This window comes from Penicillium coprophilum, assembly GCF_028826855.1.
Source record: "Penicillium coprophilum strain IBT 35676 chromosome Unknown utg000004l_segment0_segment0, whole genome shotgun sequence".
NCBI lineage: Eukaryota > Fungi > Ascomycota > Eurotiomycetes > Eurotiales > Aspergillaceae > Penicillium > Penicillium coprophilum.
The window spans coordinates 1,058,061-1,073,184 of record NW_026622723.1 but is presented as its reverse complement, the minus strand read 5'-3'; the positions used below and the strand labels follow the sequence as shown (position 1 = coordinate 1,073,184).

Here is a 15,124-nt window from a genome sequence, read left to right as displayed (position 1 = left end):
TGCCGGATCAATCCTAGATGGACAAGTTCTCGCGGTTTAGAGTCAACTGCCAGGTCATATTAGTCTGACAAGTATTGCACTGAGGCCTCAGGCGCTCAGTGCTTTGGAGGGTACTCAAATGCCAAACCAAGAAGAAGGTACACAGCAAGTATCAACAATCCAAGGGAAATCCAAAGCACAACGCAAGATGTTGAAAGTACGGGAGAACCTAAGTCTGACTCGGGGGGGTTTTGTTTGGAAGAGAAGTGTGGGAGCTAAGGATCGGCGCCAACGCTTCCTGCATCACTCGACGTGGCCATCACATCAAAAACGAAATTTGGCAATGCGAACGAGCAAATAAACGAGAGAGATACCCAGAGATCTCGATGCGGCTCCCCATCTATTATGCGAACTATGTTGAATTCCTCGGAAGCCACGCGATTCTACGTAGGGCTATGTGACCGAGCTTAGAAACAGCCTCAAGGGATGGAATTACAAGAACAATTACAAAGAGAGATTTTGCCTATATAGCAATGGAATTGTTCAGAGCTATGACTGTACAAGTGTTTGTTCTTGAGGATATGTCTTTTAATAGCTTCTTGAGCCTGCAAAAGCATCAATGCTCAGAGTCCTGTCAACATGGCAAAAGTACGGCTGTTTTGTTTTGTTTTTACCCTTTTGGGAAAGGCCTTGAGTAAGCGGAATATAGTTCTTCCGAATTCCGACTGGCGCTTTGCTTTCTTGGCTTATACTGAGCGATGGAGCAGACAGAGGCAAATAGTCTAGGTTCAGATTTACATTATCTCTGATGCTTTTACTCCGTACATCAATAGATTATACAACAATTTGAGGTTATTTCCCTATTGTGTACGGAGTAGTTGAGAGAGATTCGTATTCGCATTCGGCCAACTTGAGCCTCCCAGCACATTTTGAAAAGACCTCGGGACGGAGTACCACAGATATTCATACCGTTTTGAGAAGAGTACAACCATGCGACCTTCCTGTAATTCACACAAGCGATTGCCACTGATTTGTAATTTTATACCCCATTATATCTCAAGCTGTGGACCAGCGCAAAGAACATTGGGCTCAAGTACACCATATGTCTCTTAGATGATTTGGCCCCAACGACACTTAGTGCTGGGGGCAGAGCTAGAGAGAGCCCTTGTTGATCTTGCGGTCAAGCGGTTGGGGGAGATAGTTGAACGTAGTGGGTCCAAGGTATTCGAGTTGGAGGACGTAGCGACCGAGGCTTGTTCACTGGATTAGAGCTGATAGTGCGGGGATTGTGGTAAAATTCGACTGCGATCATGGTTTAGGTAAAAAAAAGTGCCAGCCAGCTATATCTCATGGTCACCGTCCACGGGTATTGTGGAAGTGCCGTGATATATGTCCCATGATCGGGGCATGAGGTGCGGGACCATGACCAGGTAGTAGAGGATCTCGGGCCTAATGAGAGGCACTTGAGGTCATCCTGGCCCACTTAGGCCATGCTGAACGCTGGACAGTATTTTGACAGTGGGACAATGTAGTGAGAGTAATTTAGGAGAAGTGAATGCGAGAGACAAATCGATGGTGAGAAACAACCTTGACTCGGCAGAACGTGATCGGCAACCGATGATTGGGTGGCCTTCCACTTGAGATTCCAACACCCTCTCTCTCTCCATCGGGGTGTTGATCGTCTTCTTTCTATTTTACCTCAGGTTCAAATCTTCTTGTATCCCCCTTGTGGTAGTCTGGTAGTCAGGTACTACCCCGTGTCTCCGCCTCCCCGCCCAGCTGTCCTTTTGGTCCCTCACCCAGGCACCTATCTCCGCTAACCTTGAACCCCCCCAATCTCCGTCTTACTCTCTATGCCGTGTCGCTAGCCACCGAGATTTTATTTACGACCTGCCCTTGAAGGGCATCCCGAGATCATGTCCTCACAATCCCACCACGGTCATCCCGCGCCGTCACGTCAATTCCCCGTCTACAACCCCGTCGCCGCAGTGACAGCACCTGCGGGGACCTTGCTTCCGGGCACCAAGATTCAAGTCGGCAGCCATCGCGTGGTAGTTGAGAGGTACCTATCCGAAGGCGGGTTTGCTCATGTCTACGTGGTGCGATTGCCTCAGCCAGTCAATGGGTCCGAAACCGCAGTGCTGAAGCGGGTGGCCGTGCCTGATAAGGCGGCCCTTGCCAACATGCGCACTGAGGTGGAAACGATGAAGAAGCTCAAGGGTCACCGGCACATTGTGAAGTATATTGATTCGCATGCCTCTCAGCTGCGCGGAGGTGGTTATGAGGTGTTCCTGGTCATGGAGTACTGCGCAGGAGGTGGTCTTATCGACTTCATGAACACCCGGCTTCAGCACCGGTTGACAGAGCCGGAGATCATCAAAATCTTCTCCGATGTTGCTGAAGGTGTTGCATGCATGCATTATCTTAAACCACCTCTCCTCCATCGTGATCTGAAAGTTGAGAACGTTTTGATCTCGGGCAAGGGTAGCTCCGCCACTTACAAACTGTGTGATTTTGGATCATCGGCACCTCCTCGTCCTGCTGCTACTTCCGCCGCTGAGGGCCGCTTGATTGAAGATGATGTGCAGCGGCATACAACCCTGCAGTATCGAAGCCCAGAGATGATTGACGTCTATCGGAAGCAACCAATTGACGAAAAGAGCGATATCTGGGCACTTGGTGTGTTTTTGTACAAATTATGCTACTATACAACCCCATTCGAAGAGGTTGGTCAGATGGCCATTCTCAACGCGACCTTCAAATACCCTTCCTACCCTGCATTTTCCAGTCGGCTCAAGCTATTCATTGGTAAGTTTGGAACTTCGATTTGGCCTATAACCCACCATTGATGGCTGACACTCCGCACAGGCTCCATGTTGAAGGAAGATCCCCGCAATCGTCCCAACATATATGAAGTCGTGCGCGAGGTGTGTAAGATGCAAGGAAAGGAAGTTCCTATCAAAGACGTATGTTGCCACACGCCTCATAAGTGCAAAATTGACACTCACTGCCGTTTAGATTTATTCCAACCGGTCTGTTTCAGAGGCGCGCAAGTATCAAGAGCTACCCCCCACGTTGACGGAGGCTCCTGCGGTGGGCGCAGTATTTTCGCCTCCGATGCAGGAGACTGAGATAATCCCTGAGATTGCGCCTATGCGGCGTGGTCGACCTGGAAAGTCCCCGTCGTCCCAACCTACCTCTGAGAGACCGAGTCCTTCGCCCTATCGAGCCGCCCCTGAAGGTTCGTCAAATGATCCGTTTGCAGCCCTGGATGGGAGCGCAGCCCGAAAGAAGACGGCAGAGGAGATGTCAAAACGATTCCCCTCCTTGGACCAGTTTGACATTTTGCATGAGAAAGGGGACAAGTTTGAATTCGAGCCAACAGTAGAATCCAAAGCCGAGGATGAGGATCTATCTCGAAGACTCACCAACGCCCTAGCGGACGATGCTTTCGCCAGACGTGCCTCGCCTGAACGTGCGCCGAAGCCAGCCTATAAGCAACCATCACAGGCGTCTCCTATCCCAGCAGCTAATTTGCGTGAAATTCCTGCGCCGCAGGCTCTCCCCTTGCACCAACCAACTCCTCAGCGGCCCGTGATGGTGTCGACGGGCACCATGACTTCACCTATCCAAACACCTCGTTTGCCGGAACCAAAGCTGTCCAATCGCCCAATCTATCGATTCCCATCGTCTGATAATGAGCCCCGATCTTTTAACCAGCCGTTTACAACTGAGGAAGAACAAAGAGTGACACGACAGCACAAGGCGCCATCCCCTCCGATGTCGAGCTTGAATGTGGAAAGAAGCTCACGGCTGCCATCTGACCGTATATCTAGCCAGCCTAACTCTGCGCGCCCCTCGCTGGAGACCTTGAGACGGCCTTCGACATTGGAAGTAAATGATCCCGTGGGACGTTCCAAATCCGCCACTGGAAAGGTTCGGCCGATGTCAGTCCAGTCAGGAGCGAGATATGACCTGCCGCGTGACTCTGAGAGCCCACGGTCTTCGCTGGATATGTCCCGCCTACAATACGAGGGTGGTGCGCCATTGCGGTCAGTGCGTACCGATGTAGATCGAGAGTCTGATCGGACTATTTCTTCTGATGTCGATTACCTACGCGCGATGGAAGAAGAAGAAAGCAATCGAAAGCGCGAGAAACGCTCTAGCGGTAGCCACAAACACAACAAGCGCGGTAGCCTGTCTACCTTGTCGCTCTCAGGAGGCAAGAACCTGTTTGCTAGTCGGTTCGGCGACGCATTCCGCCGATTCGAGGCAGGCAACCAAGAAAAATCATCTTCACCGTCAGCAGAGGATGCGCCTCGGTATGGTCTGACTGGAGTGTCGGATTCAGCCGACGAGGGTACCTCGCCAAATGACGATATTGCCTTGGAAGATGTGGACCAGGACGACATCTCACCAGAGATGCGCCGGGAGCTGGAACGTCGCCGACTCTCCCAAGAGGAGAAGCGAGTGGCCAATGCCGCAGCGGAGTACCGGCGTCGGGTTGCCGAAACAGGTGACGGGGGTGGAAGAATGATAGGCGATGGCGCTCGCTCTCGTACAATTCAGAATAAGGTGCAGTCACTGCTTGGAGAGTCTGAAAAACCGACCATTCCAAAGACTGCTACTGGGTATGGACGGTTCACGGAGACTTCCTCTTCTTTGCAGGCAAAGCAGAGTGAGGTTGAACCCACTACCTCCAGCCAGCTGCCCGCTTCTCACACATCTGGCATGACATACACTCCTCGTAACATTTCAACAACACTCCCGGATCGCCGAGATGGCCCCAATATCTCTGCAGGTCTCCCGCAAACTGTCGCCCCTACCAGTTATCCAGCCACGCAACGTCCTCTTACTCGACCAGCTGCACCACCAAAGCCGAAGAACTTACGCGCTAGTGCAACCACCTCGCGACCAGGTACTGGCCATGGCCATGATTCCTCCCAAGAGACCCCAGCAAGTCCTGGAGAGGACTGGGAGGCTAAATTCAGTCAGCGTTTCCCAAGCTTGTCCGGACTTGAAATGGAGACAGAGATCAAAATGCCGAAACTTTCCAGCTTGAGGACGCGGGAAGTGTAGAGTACAGGATACAATCTTGTTTAATTCACCTGATAAGGTATCAGTGTGTGTTCGTGTGTTCGCTGTGCGGGCACAACTCGAGGAATGACATTGGTTCCCACGAGGTATGCATATATAGACAGTGACATATTGGATATTACATAAATTCTCTTTTAAACCCGTGGACATGACTTTGAAAACACTGCTTCGATCTTCTATCGTAGCTAAGAGCGCGTTCGACCTCAACTACAAACGTTGTAGTATACTTCAACCGTCCCCACACCGCCTTTGTTTCTCCCCGCAAGAGTAAGAGAAACCTCACTTTCAGCTCGCGAGCCAAGACCTCTTTTCAATCTATTTTAGATCATGGCGCCAGTAACTTTGAAAACGGTCGACGGTGAGTTACAAGAAGCAGATATATCTGAGTGTACACATGCTAATTCCTCACGTAGACGACCTCAAAGATGTGATCCAGCACCTATTCGAAATCCAATCTGCCGTCCACGGCTATCTGGGCCCAGAGACACAGCAGGAGCTTGTGCGAAAAATGTACGTCAGCTGCACTAATATCATATTTCCTCTCGATTCCGCTATGCCCACAAGTGTTCCCCCCCCAAAAACACAACTTTCCTCCGACAAGCAACATTGCTACACTCCAGCCCCACACACCACCCAAAACTAATACGATCCAGCAAAAACCTAACTGTCGCCCTCTCGACGCTTTCAACACACACCCAACTCCCACCAACACAAGAAAACCAATCAGACACCAATACCGACCCCTCCAACCCCACCCTCGCCAGCATCCAGCTCCCACCAGAGATAATCGACTACGTCGACTCCGCGCGCAACCCTGACATCTACACGCGCGAGTTCGTCGAGCTCGTCCAGCGTGGTAATCAGGACCTGCGCGGGAAGCGCGAAGCTTTTGCGAGCTTCCGCGACGTGCTGGCTCGCGAGATGCGCAGCGCTATGCCTGAGTGTCGCGGAGAGGTTGATCGGGTGGTTGCTACGACGGGTGGGGCTGTTGATGGGCCTGATGGTGTTGCTGGGGCTGGGGCTACATCTACACTCGGGGGTGGGAATTGAGGCCTTTTTATAGGTGCAAGTATGACATTTTCTAATTGGTTGACTTGCCTCTTGTTGGCAGGGGTCAATCTTGTGGCTGGGATCTAGTCCAACCTTAACATGAATTTCTTGCCTTCAGCCGTTCTGCTTGAAGTGCAAGGAGCTGGTGCATTCATTGGAGTTTTTATGGTTCGCATCGAGCGCGGCGCTTGCAAAGCTTTTTTTTTCTCCTTTCGGGTAGCGCATATAGTAGGGAGTTGTGATATCCGAGAAGTGTTTATGATGGCCTTTTAATCGTTGACAATCTGAGCACTAAGCTTAGCAGCTTGACCCATATGTAGAGCAATGTAGTTAACTATCACTAGTTCGTCATCCATGGATACTTCATGCCTGATAAATAAGACCTTGTAAATGGATCATGCTATGGCTGACGTCATCGAATGGACATGCCCAGGTGAAGCAAATCTCGGAAAGAGACTTTCCGGACCTCAAGCACAATGCCAACCCGAAGGAGCCGATCGGCAGCAGCATGTGTCCATTGTCGGCAGAAAAAGGTGCGTATTCTGGGCCTCTATACGGACATTGAACTCATCGGATTAAATAAGTAGTTGAAATGTGATGCCCAGAGGCCCCAGTGTGGGAATTGTCTAGCTAAAAGTATCGAGTGTCGGCTAGGCGTGGTCCAGAACAAGCCAAGGTACAAATTAGATACCTACGATCAAATTCCAATTTACTGATGCTTTGCTTTTGGGCCGACCAACCACCGCATTGCGGAATTAGAAAAGGAGAATGAAGTCCTTCGACAGAAATGTGCCCAGCTCCGAGGCAGCAACACCATTACTGCTGGAAGGGTTCAATCCGAGCTGGAAAATTCTGTTGCATCAGCAAGCAGTCCATGTACTTCATTGTCATCCTCGAGAGTAGCCGGTATTGGTCTCTCAAGGAATGACTTTTCCTCCACTTCAACTAGAGATGCATCACACCCGGAGGTACCAGAGAACAACCGCAGAAATACTTCATTGTATCACGGCCCAACAAGTACAGTATATGATGATACGACTCCAGATCACAACGAGCAGAATAGACATGGTCAATCCAACGAAGAGGGAACACGGCATTTTCTCTTTTCCCAGACAGCGCGACAGAGTAAGTCGGGTCGCATGTAACACTTGATAATATTATGGCACTAATTGAGCAACGACAGGACAGCTAGAGCCGCTCAATCTTGCCGCCGGAAAACTCGACTTTGATGGTACGGATCCAGGGATTGGCATGCATCTACTCTGTATATACTGGAGTCGCCAACTCTACACGGCACAGATAATCTATCGACCAGCTTTCATGCGGGACATGGCCTGCGAGGGACCATACTTTTCCAAATTGCTCTTGAACGCGATATTTTTCGTGGTCTCAAAGCACTGCGACCGACCAGAGCTTCGGTCCGACCCAAATGACATTACGACCGCAGGATGGAAGTTCCGGCAACGCTTCACGCAGCTGTTGCGAGATTGCTTCGATAAAAGTGAGATCACTACTCTCCAGGCATTGTTGATTATGTCCAATGCACTTTTCTCCAGATGTGATGAACGGAGTCTGTCGTGGCTATATGCTGGAAATGCATTCAATATGTTCATTGATCTTGGTCTTCATGTGCTTCCTGATGTTGATAGTATCCCTGCCGAGGAACTTGAAATTCGAAAACGAGTTCTCTGGGGAGCATACCGTGAGTGATCACTTCCCCGTACCAGGGTATCTCCCACGGATTACCTCTAACTTCTCCGGCAGTAATTGATAAGATCCAGTGTCTTTTTCAAGGGAGACCTCCACTTCTCAACCGTGTCAATTTGAGAGCGTCACTAAATTTTTTGGATGACTACGATGAACTTGAACCTTTCCAAGCTATAACATACACAACAACCAAGCCTCGAGCCGTGGTTCCTTCACTGAATGTTTCTTTGCTCACCAATTTGTGCGGGCTGACAACGATTGTGGAACGTATTCTTCGTGAGATCTATTCGGAATCTCGAGAGTCAAATCTAGCCCACAGAGCAAATATCTCGGAGGAAATCAAGTCACAACTGAGAATCTGGCGCCAAAACTTGCCACTTAGGCTTGATTATCTCTCGTTCCCAGAGCAGGCGGTTCTCCTGCCTCAATCCGCCTGTCTTTTGTATGTCTCTTCGTCCCGACCTATACTAATTGCTAGTCACTGACTGTTCCAAAGAGCTTTATTCAACGTGCTTATCATTTTGGTACATCGTCCATTGATAATCGGCCATGACGGGGTCATCAATTCAACAACTGCCCACGAGTCAGTGAACGCATGTACATCAGCTGCGAACCAAATTGTTCAAATACTCCACGACTACTCGCAGCACTTTTCTTTAAGCAGTGCACCGTACATGCTCTCTTATGCAACCTATATTAGTGCAACAATCCACGCACGAATTGTTGCCCAGAAAGGGAGTAACTCAACCGTGTTCCAGTCACTGATTCTTTGTCGGAATATTCTTTCTGAACATACACGCCTCTATTCTGCAGCAGAAAAAGCCAAGGAAAATTTGGATAAGTTGATCTCTCACTTAGGGATCAGTACTGCAGACGACGATCAGCGGACTGGAAGCCCCGGGGGCCCTGGGAGCACTGGAAACACCGTTCCCAGTGAGCACATAGTTATAGATGAGTCTATTAACGTTGCCGGGGGTGGCGTCGCAGACTGTGCACTTGAATTTGGATCCTCTATCATGAATTTGGAATTATCAGACCTGGACCTGGATGCAATTGCTCAAGGCTTTCAGGTGGATGTCGAGTCGCATTCGTTCTGGAATTCTCTGGTATGAGAATGGCCATATCCTCCCAACATGCCTACATGGATAGCAATTCATGGTTTATGCAATGAACAATAGCGAGACAAGTAAAATTTGCTTCAATGGCATATAGGATGCACTAGCTACTGTAAGGTCTCGAGGTAGAGTTCTGCTTGAATTTTGAGCAACAATCTTCATTTTACTCACCAGCGAGCTAGTTAGGATACCATAATGAGTTATTGAAAAATGATATTCATGGCAAACCAATTTAGAACAGATCCGATGTCATATTTCAGAGATAAATTGATGTCCGGATAATCACATCCCGAGGGGGTAAAATATCGGCTCATCTCCGTGACCACGCGGGGCTTTCTACCAAAATCTACGGAGTACAATTTGAATGATTTGACGCCAAATGGGCTCGGCAAGTGTCTCCCGACTACACTCCGCATTTTTAGGAGACAAATGGGGAGCCGTATATAACCCATTACCCCTCGAACGGGACGTTCATTCCACACTATCCCAATACACAGTGCTTATAGAACACCATGGCGTGTTCTGACAAGAAGTCCTGTGAGGGCTGTTCGTGCAGTGATGACGCCCAACCCCAACAAATCAACATCGAGGACTGTCTAAGTGAGTTGCAGGCCCTGCGACGACGCAACCAGGAACTAGAAACGCGCATGAGAGTCACAAGCGAGGCAGATAATGCCCAAATCCCCGTCAAACAACCAGGACGAACACTTCGTTCGTCTGCTTGGTTCGACTGCCGCAGCAACCCCGGTATGACAGCTATCTACATGGAGCGGTATTTCAACTATGGTATCACCAAAGAAGAGCTCATGTCTGGTAAGCCGATGATTGGAATTGCGCAGACGGGCTCGGATATTGCGCCTTGTAACCGTCATCACATTGAACTCTCGAAGCGTGTTCGAGAGGGTATCCGGACTGCTGGCGGTATTCCATTTGAGTTCCCCACACATCCTATTCAGGAGACCTCGAGACGACCTACTGCTACCCTTGATCGTAACCTGGCGTATCTTGGCTTGGTGGAGATCTTGACGGGGTATTTCCTTGATGGCGTTGTGTTGCTTACCGGGTGTGATAAGACAACTCCGGCTTGTTTGATGGCTGCGGCTACAATGGTTGGTATCAGACCTGAAAGATCCCTTGACCCATGCTGATGCTTCTAGAATATCCCTGCTATTTGCATGAACGTGGGACCTATGCTCAACGGTTACTCCAAGGGAGCTTTGACCGGAGCGGGCACTGTACTGTGGCATGGGCGAGAGCTCTACGCCACGGGTGAAATTGACGAAAATGAATTTATGGATTACGTTGCCCGAGGGTAAGTCATTTTCATACCCCTGATTAATGGCCACGGACTCTAATACGACCTCCAGAACCCCATCAGTTGGCCACTGCAATACCATGGGAACTGCCTCGACGATGAATGCCCTTGCAGAGTCCCTAGGAATGGCACTTCCCGGGTCAGCAGCCATCCCCGCTGCCTACCGTCACAGAGCACAATGCGCTTATGAAACAGGCAAACAGATTGTGGAAATGGTAGAGGCAGACCGGAAACCATGTGATCTCATGACACGTGAGGCCTTTGAGAATGCTATTGTAGCGAACGCTGCAATCGGCGGCAGCACGAACGCTCCAATTCACATCAACGCTATCGCGCAGCACGCGGGCGTAGAGGTGTCTATGGATGATTGGGATACTTTTGGGTCAACCATCCCGCTGCTGTTAAATATGCAACCCTCGGGGGAATATCTTGGTGAAGAATATTACCGTGCTGGAGGATTGCCGGCTATTATGGCTGAGCTATTGGACCAGGGCAAGCTGAACGGCGATGTGCTCACTTGCAACGGCAAGACTCTTGCCGAGAATGTCCGCGGGAAGCATGCATGGGATCGGCGAGTCATTAGACCATATGACGATCCATTGATGAAAGACGCTGGATTCGCCCATTTGAAGGGTAATCTATTCGACTCTGCAATCATGAAGACCTGTGTCATCTCACCTGCATTCCGGAAGCGATACCTTTCCAACCCCGATGACCCGGAGGCATTCGAAGGATCAGTTGTGGTCTTTGACGGACCCGAAGACTACGAGCATCGCCTAGAGACCACACCACATATTGATGAAAAGACCATTCTTGTGATGCGCGGTGTTGGTCCAATAGGGTATCCTGGAGCAGCAGAGGTCGTTAATATGCATCCACCAGGCCGACTCTTGAAAGAGGGTATTGATGGACTCTTCTGCATCGGAGATGGCAGACAGTCTGGAACCTCTGGATCACCTTCTATCTTGAATGCTAGCCCCGAGGCCGCAGCAGGAGGCAATCTTGCTATTTTGAAAGATGGAGATAGACTACGCATTGACTTGCGCAAACGACGGGTTGATATTCTTATTACCGATGATGAGATCGAACAACGAAGGAAGGCACTGGGCACAGAGGGATATCCCATTACACCGAGTGGTACCCCATGGCAGGAAATCTTCCGTCAGGAAACTGACCAGCTGAGCAATGGCATGGTGTTACGGAAGGCAGTCAAATATCAGCGACTGGCCCAAGAAGGCCAGCCACTACGCCATAATCATTGAAAAAAACATCGACATTAAAAAATGAAGATACTCAATGAAATTCGTTTGTATTTGAACAACATGAACAGTATATCGCTACAGGCCAAATGGATAAGTTTCTCCCTTCCCAAGCGGTGTATCGGGCTGGATGACTTCCAAGGGTTGAACAGCCTTGGTCTCATCAAACCAGACATAACCATCAAACTGCTTGTGAAGGAAAGCTTGCGAGTAGTGGGAGGCACGCTCTGTGTCAGGTCGGTATATGACACCAATGAAACGCTGTAGGCGTTGCTCAGCAGCGATAGCCGAGCGCAGAGTGGGATCTATACGATCTTGACGCAGGTCGAGCACGAAGCGTGGAACCCCAGTATCATGAGCCACAATCTCCCAACTATCGTCCCGGGATGGACGGACGTTCATGACCTCCATATCATCGTCCCACTCGTGAGCAGCTGCAACTGTGCCAGTGTGAGTGCCACATCCAAGAATGGTCACATTCTCGCGTCCCAGTCGCTCACGACATAGTTGCCCAATGTTGAGCTCCTTGCGACGAAATCCCATGCTTGTATAGCGTGCATCCCCGACATGGGAATTGTGCGCCCACACAATGGCTTTCTCTCCCTCGTTGTGCTTTAAGAGGCGTTCCAAAGTTTCAAACATGTGCATGTCACGCAAGTTCCACAAACTCGCTGAGCTGTAGTACATTGCTTTGTAATACTTCTCCGCGTCACGAACCAGGTGGGCGTTCTGTTCGCCGCTGTGGTATTCATCGCCATCCCGCGAACCGATGTATTCAAGCCGTCGCTCCAAAAGATCTCCAAGCATCTTCATCACTGGGCCTTCACAATCTTCCATGCCTCGAAGGGATGCCAGACCATACGAAGTGGGATCGTCGACCCAAGGCTCCAGACAACCATACCGCTGACGTGCTTGCTTGCTTGCCTGTGGGTCTACCCGGTCCAAGTAGTTGATCACAGCACCGATAGAGGCACCCATGCTGTACAGGTCCAGCCCGTAGAATCCGGCTCTTTGCTCTGGTGGGAGGGCCTGGTTTCGATCACGCATCCATTCAACTAGCTGTTGCATCTCAGAATTTCTCCACATCCAGGTAGGAAATCGATTGAATGGTTCATATCCTTTTGCACTTCCTCCAATTTGCGCCTTGGGGCCTGGGCGTAGGCGCACGTATCGGTCAATGGCTTCTGCATCTGGCCAGTCTGCTTCGACTGCGACCATAGTGTAGCCATGTCGTTCAATGAGTCGCTTTGTGATCTCTGCACGTGCAGAATAGAACTCAGATGTTCCATGACTGCCATCGCCTAGGAGAATCACTTGATTACCCGCAAATGTATCGAAGTGAGATGCGAAGTTCTTGTCCTCGATTACAGGCAGGGGCTGCACTGCTGAATTGAAAAGCTCCTGTAGCTGAGGCATCTTTTTCGAAGTTCGGAATATAGATGCCAATCGCATGAACGGTTAAGCCGTGGTTGTGAATATCTTCACATGGAATGTCTCACGTAGATGAGTATGTTGAAACTGAAAGGTCCCACATTACCCATAACATTTCTGTTCTTTTTTCATCGATACAACATATGATCTTTATTTTCTCGGGGCTTTTCCCAGCGAATTATTTACCTCCCGCCAGGTAAACAGTCATCATGACTTCATCGTTGAAGGCAAACTACCGAGCTTCAATTCCGATGATAATAGAATAAATGACATCTGGAGATTCAAATCGATAACAGATGCAGTCGTCCAGGTTGCTCTTATTCAAACATCTCCTCTTATTAAAACGGCACACTATTAGGCAAGCAAAAGTTCATCCCGGCACCGACGCATATGCCCAAATTGTTTCGAAGGCACAAACCTCGACAATGGCTCTCCCAATATGCAGTCCGTCACCACGCCTCGACCGCTTCGGACAGGCCATGGAATCTCTTTATGGGAGTTTTAGCAGCATTGACGATCCAACAGAGTGGACTCCACCACCAAGGTCGGGTGGCCACCGGGGGCGATACCTATGGACAGATGCCTTTGGGGTTGTCAATTTTCTCACGATGCATAGCGAGTATAGACGGACTGGAAATGACACCATTGGTGACGACCGTTATCTGATACTGGCAGCTCGTCTAATTGAGACTGTCCATGACGTTCTGGGTAAAACGCGAGATGGCCGCTCAAGACTGCGAGGAGCGACAGACACAAACCCACTAAGCGGTGGGTTGAGAATTGGCAAGACAGATGCTCATGGTCCGGACGGCGATGGGCAATATCATCATTACCTCACGGTTTGGATGTTTGCCTTGAACCGAATGGCCAAAGCATCGGGGGATGTGAAGTACAACAGGCAAGCTGCAGAGCTCGCAAAGGCAATACACCCAAGGTTCTTTGTGGATCGCGCGGCGGCTCGGCCGAGAATGATATGGAAAATGAGCATGGATCTGTCAGAGCCAATGGTCAAGTCAGAGGGTAATCTTGATCCGATTGATGGCTTTGTTATTTTTCGACTCCTGCAGGCTACAGCCATGGAAGCAGGTGATGGCGCGGTCTTGACCGAGGAGATTGAGGACTATAGACGCACGATGGAGCGCAAAGGAGAGCACTTTGTTTCAAGTGATCCACTGGATTTGGGTATGACTTTATGGACGGCACATTGGTTTTCTGAGCGAGAGACATGGGCTGCTGACCTGGCGGGAAAATGCTTCGAGCAAATATGTCAGTCGCCTTTGTGTCCATCCTGAAGAAATATATGATAAGAACCAAGCTGACTGGGGCTGAGTCCAGACAACTTGTTCGAGATCAATCAGTATTTGGAGCGCAATATCCGATTCCGGTTGGCCTTTCGCGAATTCGGTACCTGCATGGGCATCCAATGCCAGTCCGAGGTGAACGCTGAAAAAGAACGCTCGGTGGATTTGAAATGCTACTCCGATGCTATCATTGCTGCTTGGGATCCGTACATGCAGCTATCTATATCCGATGATCTGACACCAGTGGACTTGAGGCCTATCACGCGGGTGATGTATGCGTCTGCATTGATCCCAGGTGGTGAGTGAAACTATCCCATATGATGAGTTCGGTATTTTGACCCTTTTCAGCATTTCAAGCAGGATTTCTGGGACAGGAACCAACACCAACACTCTGGAAATGATAAAAATTCAGAGAGGTGAACAGCCTCGTTCCGGACTCCCAAGTATTTTGGGAATAGACTAGCTGTTCTATAAGAATCAACGAGTAGGGCAATGACTCTCAGTGGGGTGCTATGTAGGAGATCAGAAGTTATACATATAGAAGAGTCCTGCACGGAGTATGCTTTCCCCTCCTTTTCCCGCCGTCTACCTATAAGACTGGAGAGGAGGAATTATCTTAAAAGATGTCTGAGAAGACCACTCAAGAGCTCTGTAAAAAAGACATCATATGGCCGCATAATCGGCCGTCTACCCTTGTTTTTCATGAAGACATGGGAAAGCTTGACTTGACGAACTTCTGCGAAGATATTAGGGCCCATGGGTTGTCAACACAGAATCGTTAAATTCACCCTACCACACTACGGTAATTCAATTTTCCATTATCATCCTCCAGGTAGGCAGATCATACAAAGCGTTCCGTTGATATCAGGA

General features: G+C 49.6%; 6 protein-coding genes across 6 annotated transcripts; 5 read left to right on the top strand and 1 right to left on the bottom strand.

Moving 5' to 3' along the window:
• Positions 1-1,895: 1,895 nt before the first annotated feature.
• Positions 1,896-5,058, top strand: N7500_004829 (putative serine/threonine protein kinase; the record flags this gene model as incomplete). Its single annotated transcript, XM_056675974.1, has 3 exons — positions 1,896-2,787; positions 2,848-2,945; positions 2,998-5,058. 3 exons carry the CDS (start codon positions 1,896-1,898, stop codon positions 5,056-5,058), a joined length of 3,051 nt encoding a protein of 1,016 aa, XP_056530974.1.
• Positions 5,059-5,403: 345 nt separating this feature from the next.
• Positions 5,404-6,126, top strand: nut2 (mediator complex subunit NUT2; the record flags this gene model as incomplete). Its single annotated transcript, XM_056675973.1, has 3 exons — positions 5,404-5,434; positions 5,490-5,586; positions 5,730-6,126. 3 exons carry the CDS (start codon positions 5,404-5,406, stop codon positions 6,124-6,126), a joined length of 525 nt encoding a protein of 174 aa, XP_056530973.1.
• A 397-nt stretch (positions 6,127-6,523) lies between these two features.
• N7500_004827 (fungal specific transcription factor domain-containing protein) lies at positions 6,524-8,945 on the top strand (the record flags this gene model as incomplete). The annotated part of the gene is made up of 5 exons (XM_056675972.1): positions 6,524-6,659; positions 6,886-7,251; positions 7,310-7,828; positions 7,891-8,275; positions 8,330-8,945. The coding sequence occupies 5 exons, from the start codon at positions 6,524-6,526 to the stop codon at positions 8,943-8,945; spliced, it is 2,022 nt and encodes a 673-aa protein (XP_056530972.1).
• Positions 8,946-9,460: 515 nt separating this feature from the next.
• Positions 9,461-11,525, top strand: N7500_004826 (IlvD/Edd family dehydratase; the record flags this gene model as incomplete). The annotated part of the gene is made up of 3 exons (XM_056675971.1): positions 9,461-10,057; positions 10,106-10,260; positions 10,316-11,525. 3 exons carry the CDS (start codon positions 9,461-9,463, stop codon positions 11,523-11,525), a joined length of 1,962 nt encoding a protein of 653 aa, XP_056530971.1.
• Positions 11,526-11,600: 75 nt separating this feature from the next.
• Positions 11,601-12,938, bottom strand: N7500_004825 (putative erythromycin esterase; the record flags this gene model as incomplete). Its single annotated transcript, XM_056675970.1, has 1 exon — positions 11,601-12,938. One exon carries the CDS (start codon positions 12,936-12,938, stop codon positions 11,601-11,603), a length of 1,338 nt encoding a protein of 445 aa, XP_056530970.1.
• A 440-nt stretch (positions 12,939-13,378) lies between these two features.
• Positions 13,379-14,655, top strand: N7500_004824 (uncharacterized protein; the record flags this gene model as incomplete). The annotated part of the gene is made up of 3 exons (XM_056675969.1): positions 13,379-14,135; positions 14,289-14,552; positions 14,603-14,655. 3 exons carry the CDS (start codon positions 13,379-13,381, stop codon positions 14,653-14,655), a joined length of 1,074 nt encoding a protein of 357 aa, XP_056530969.1.
• Between the last annotated feature and the right edge of the window lie 469 nt (positions 14,656-15,124).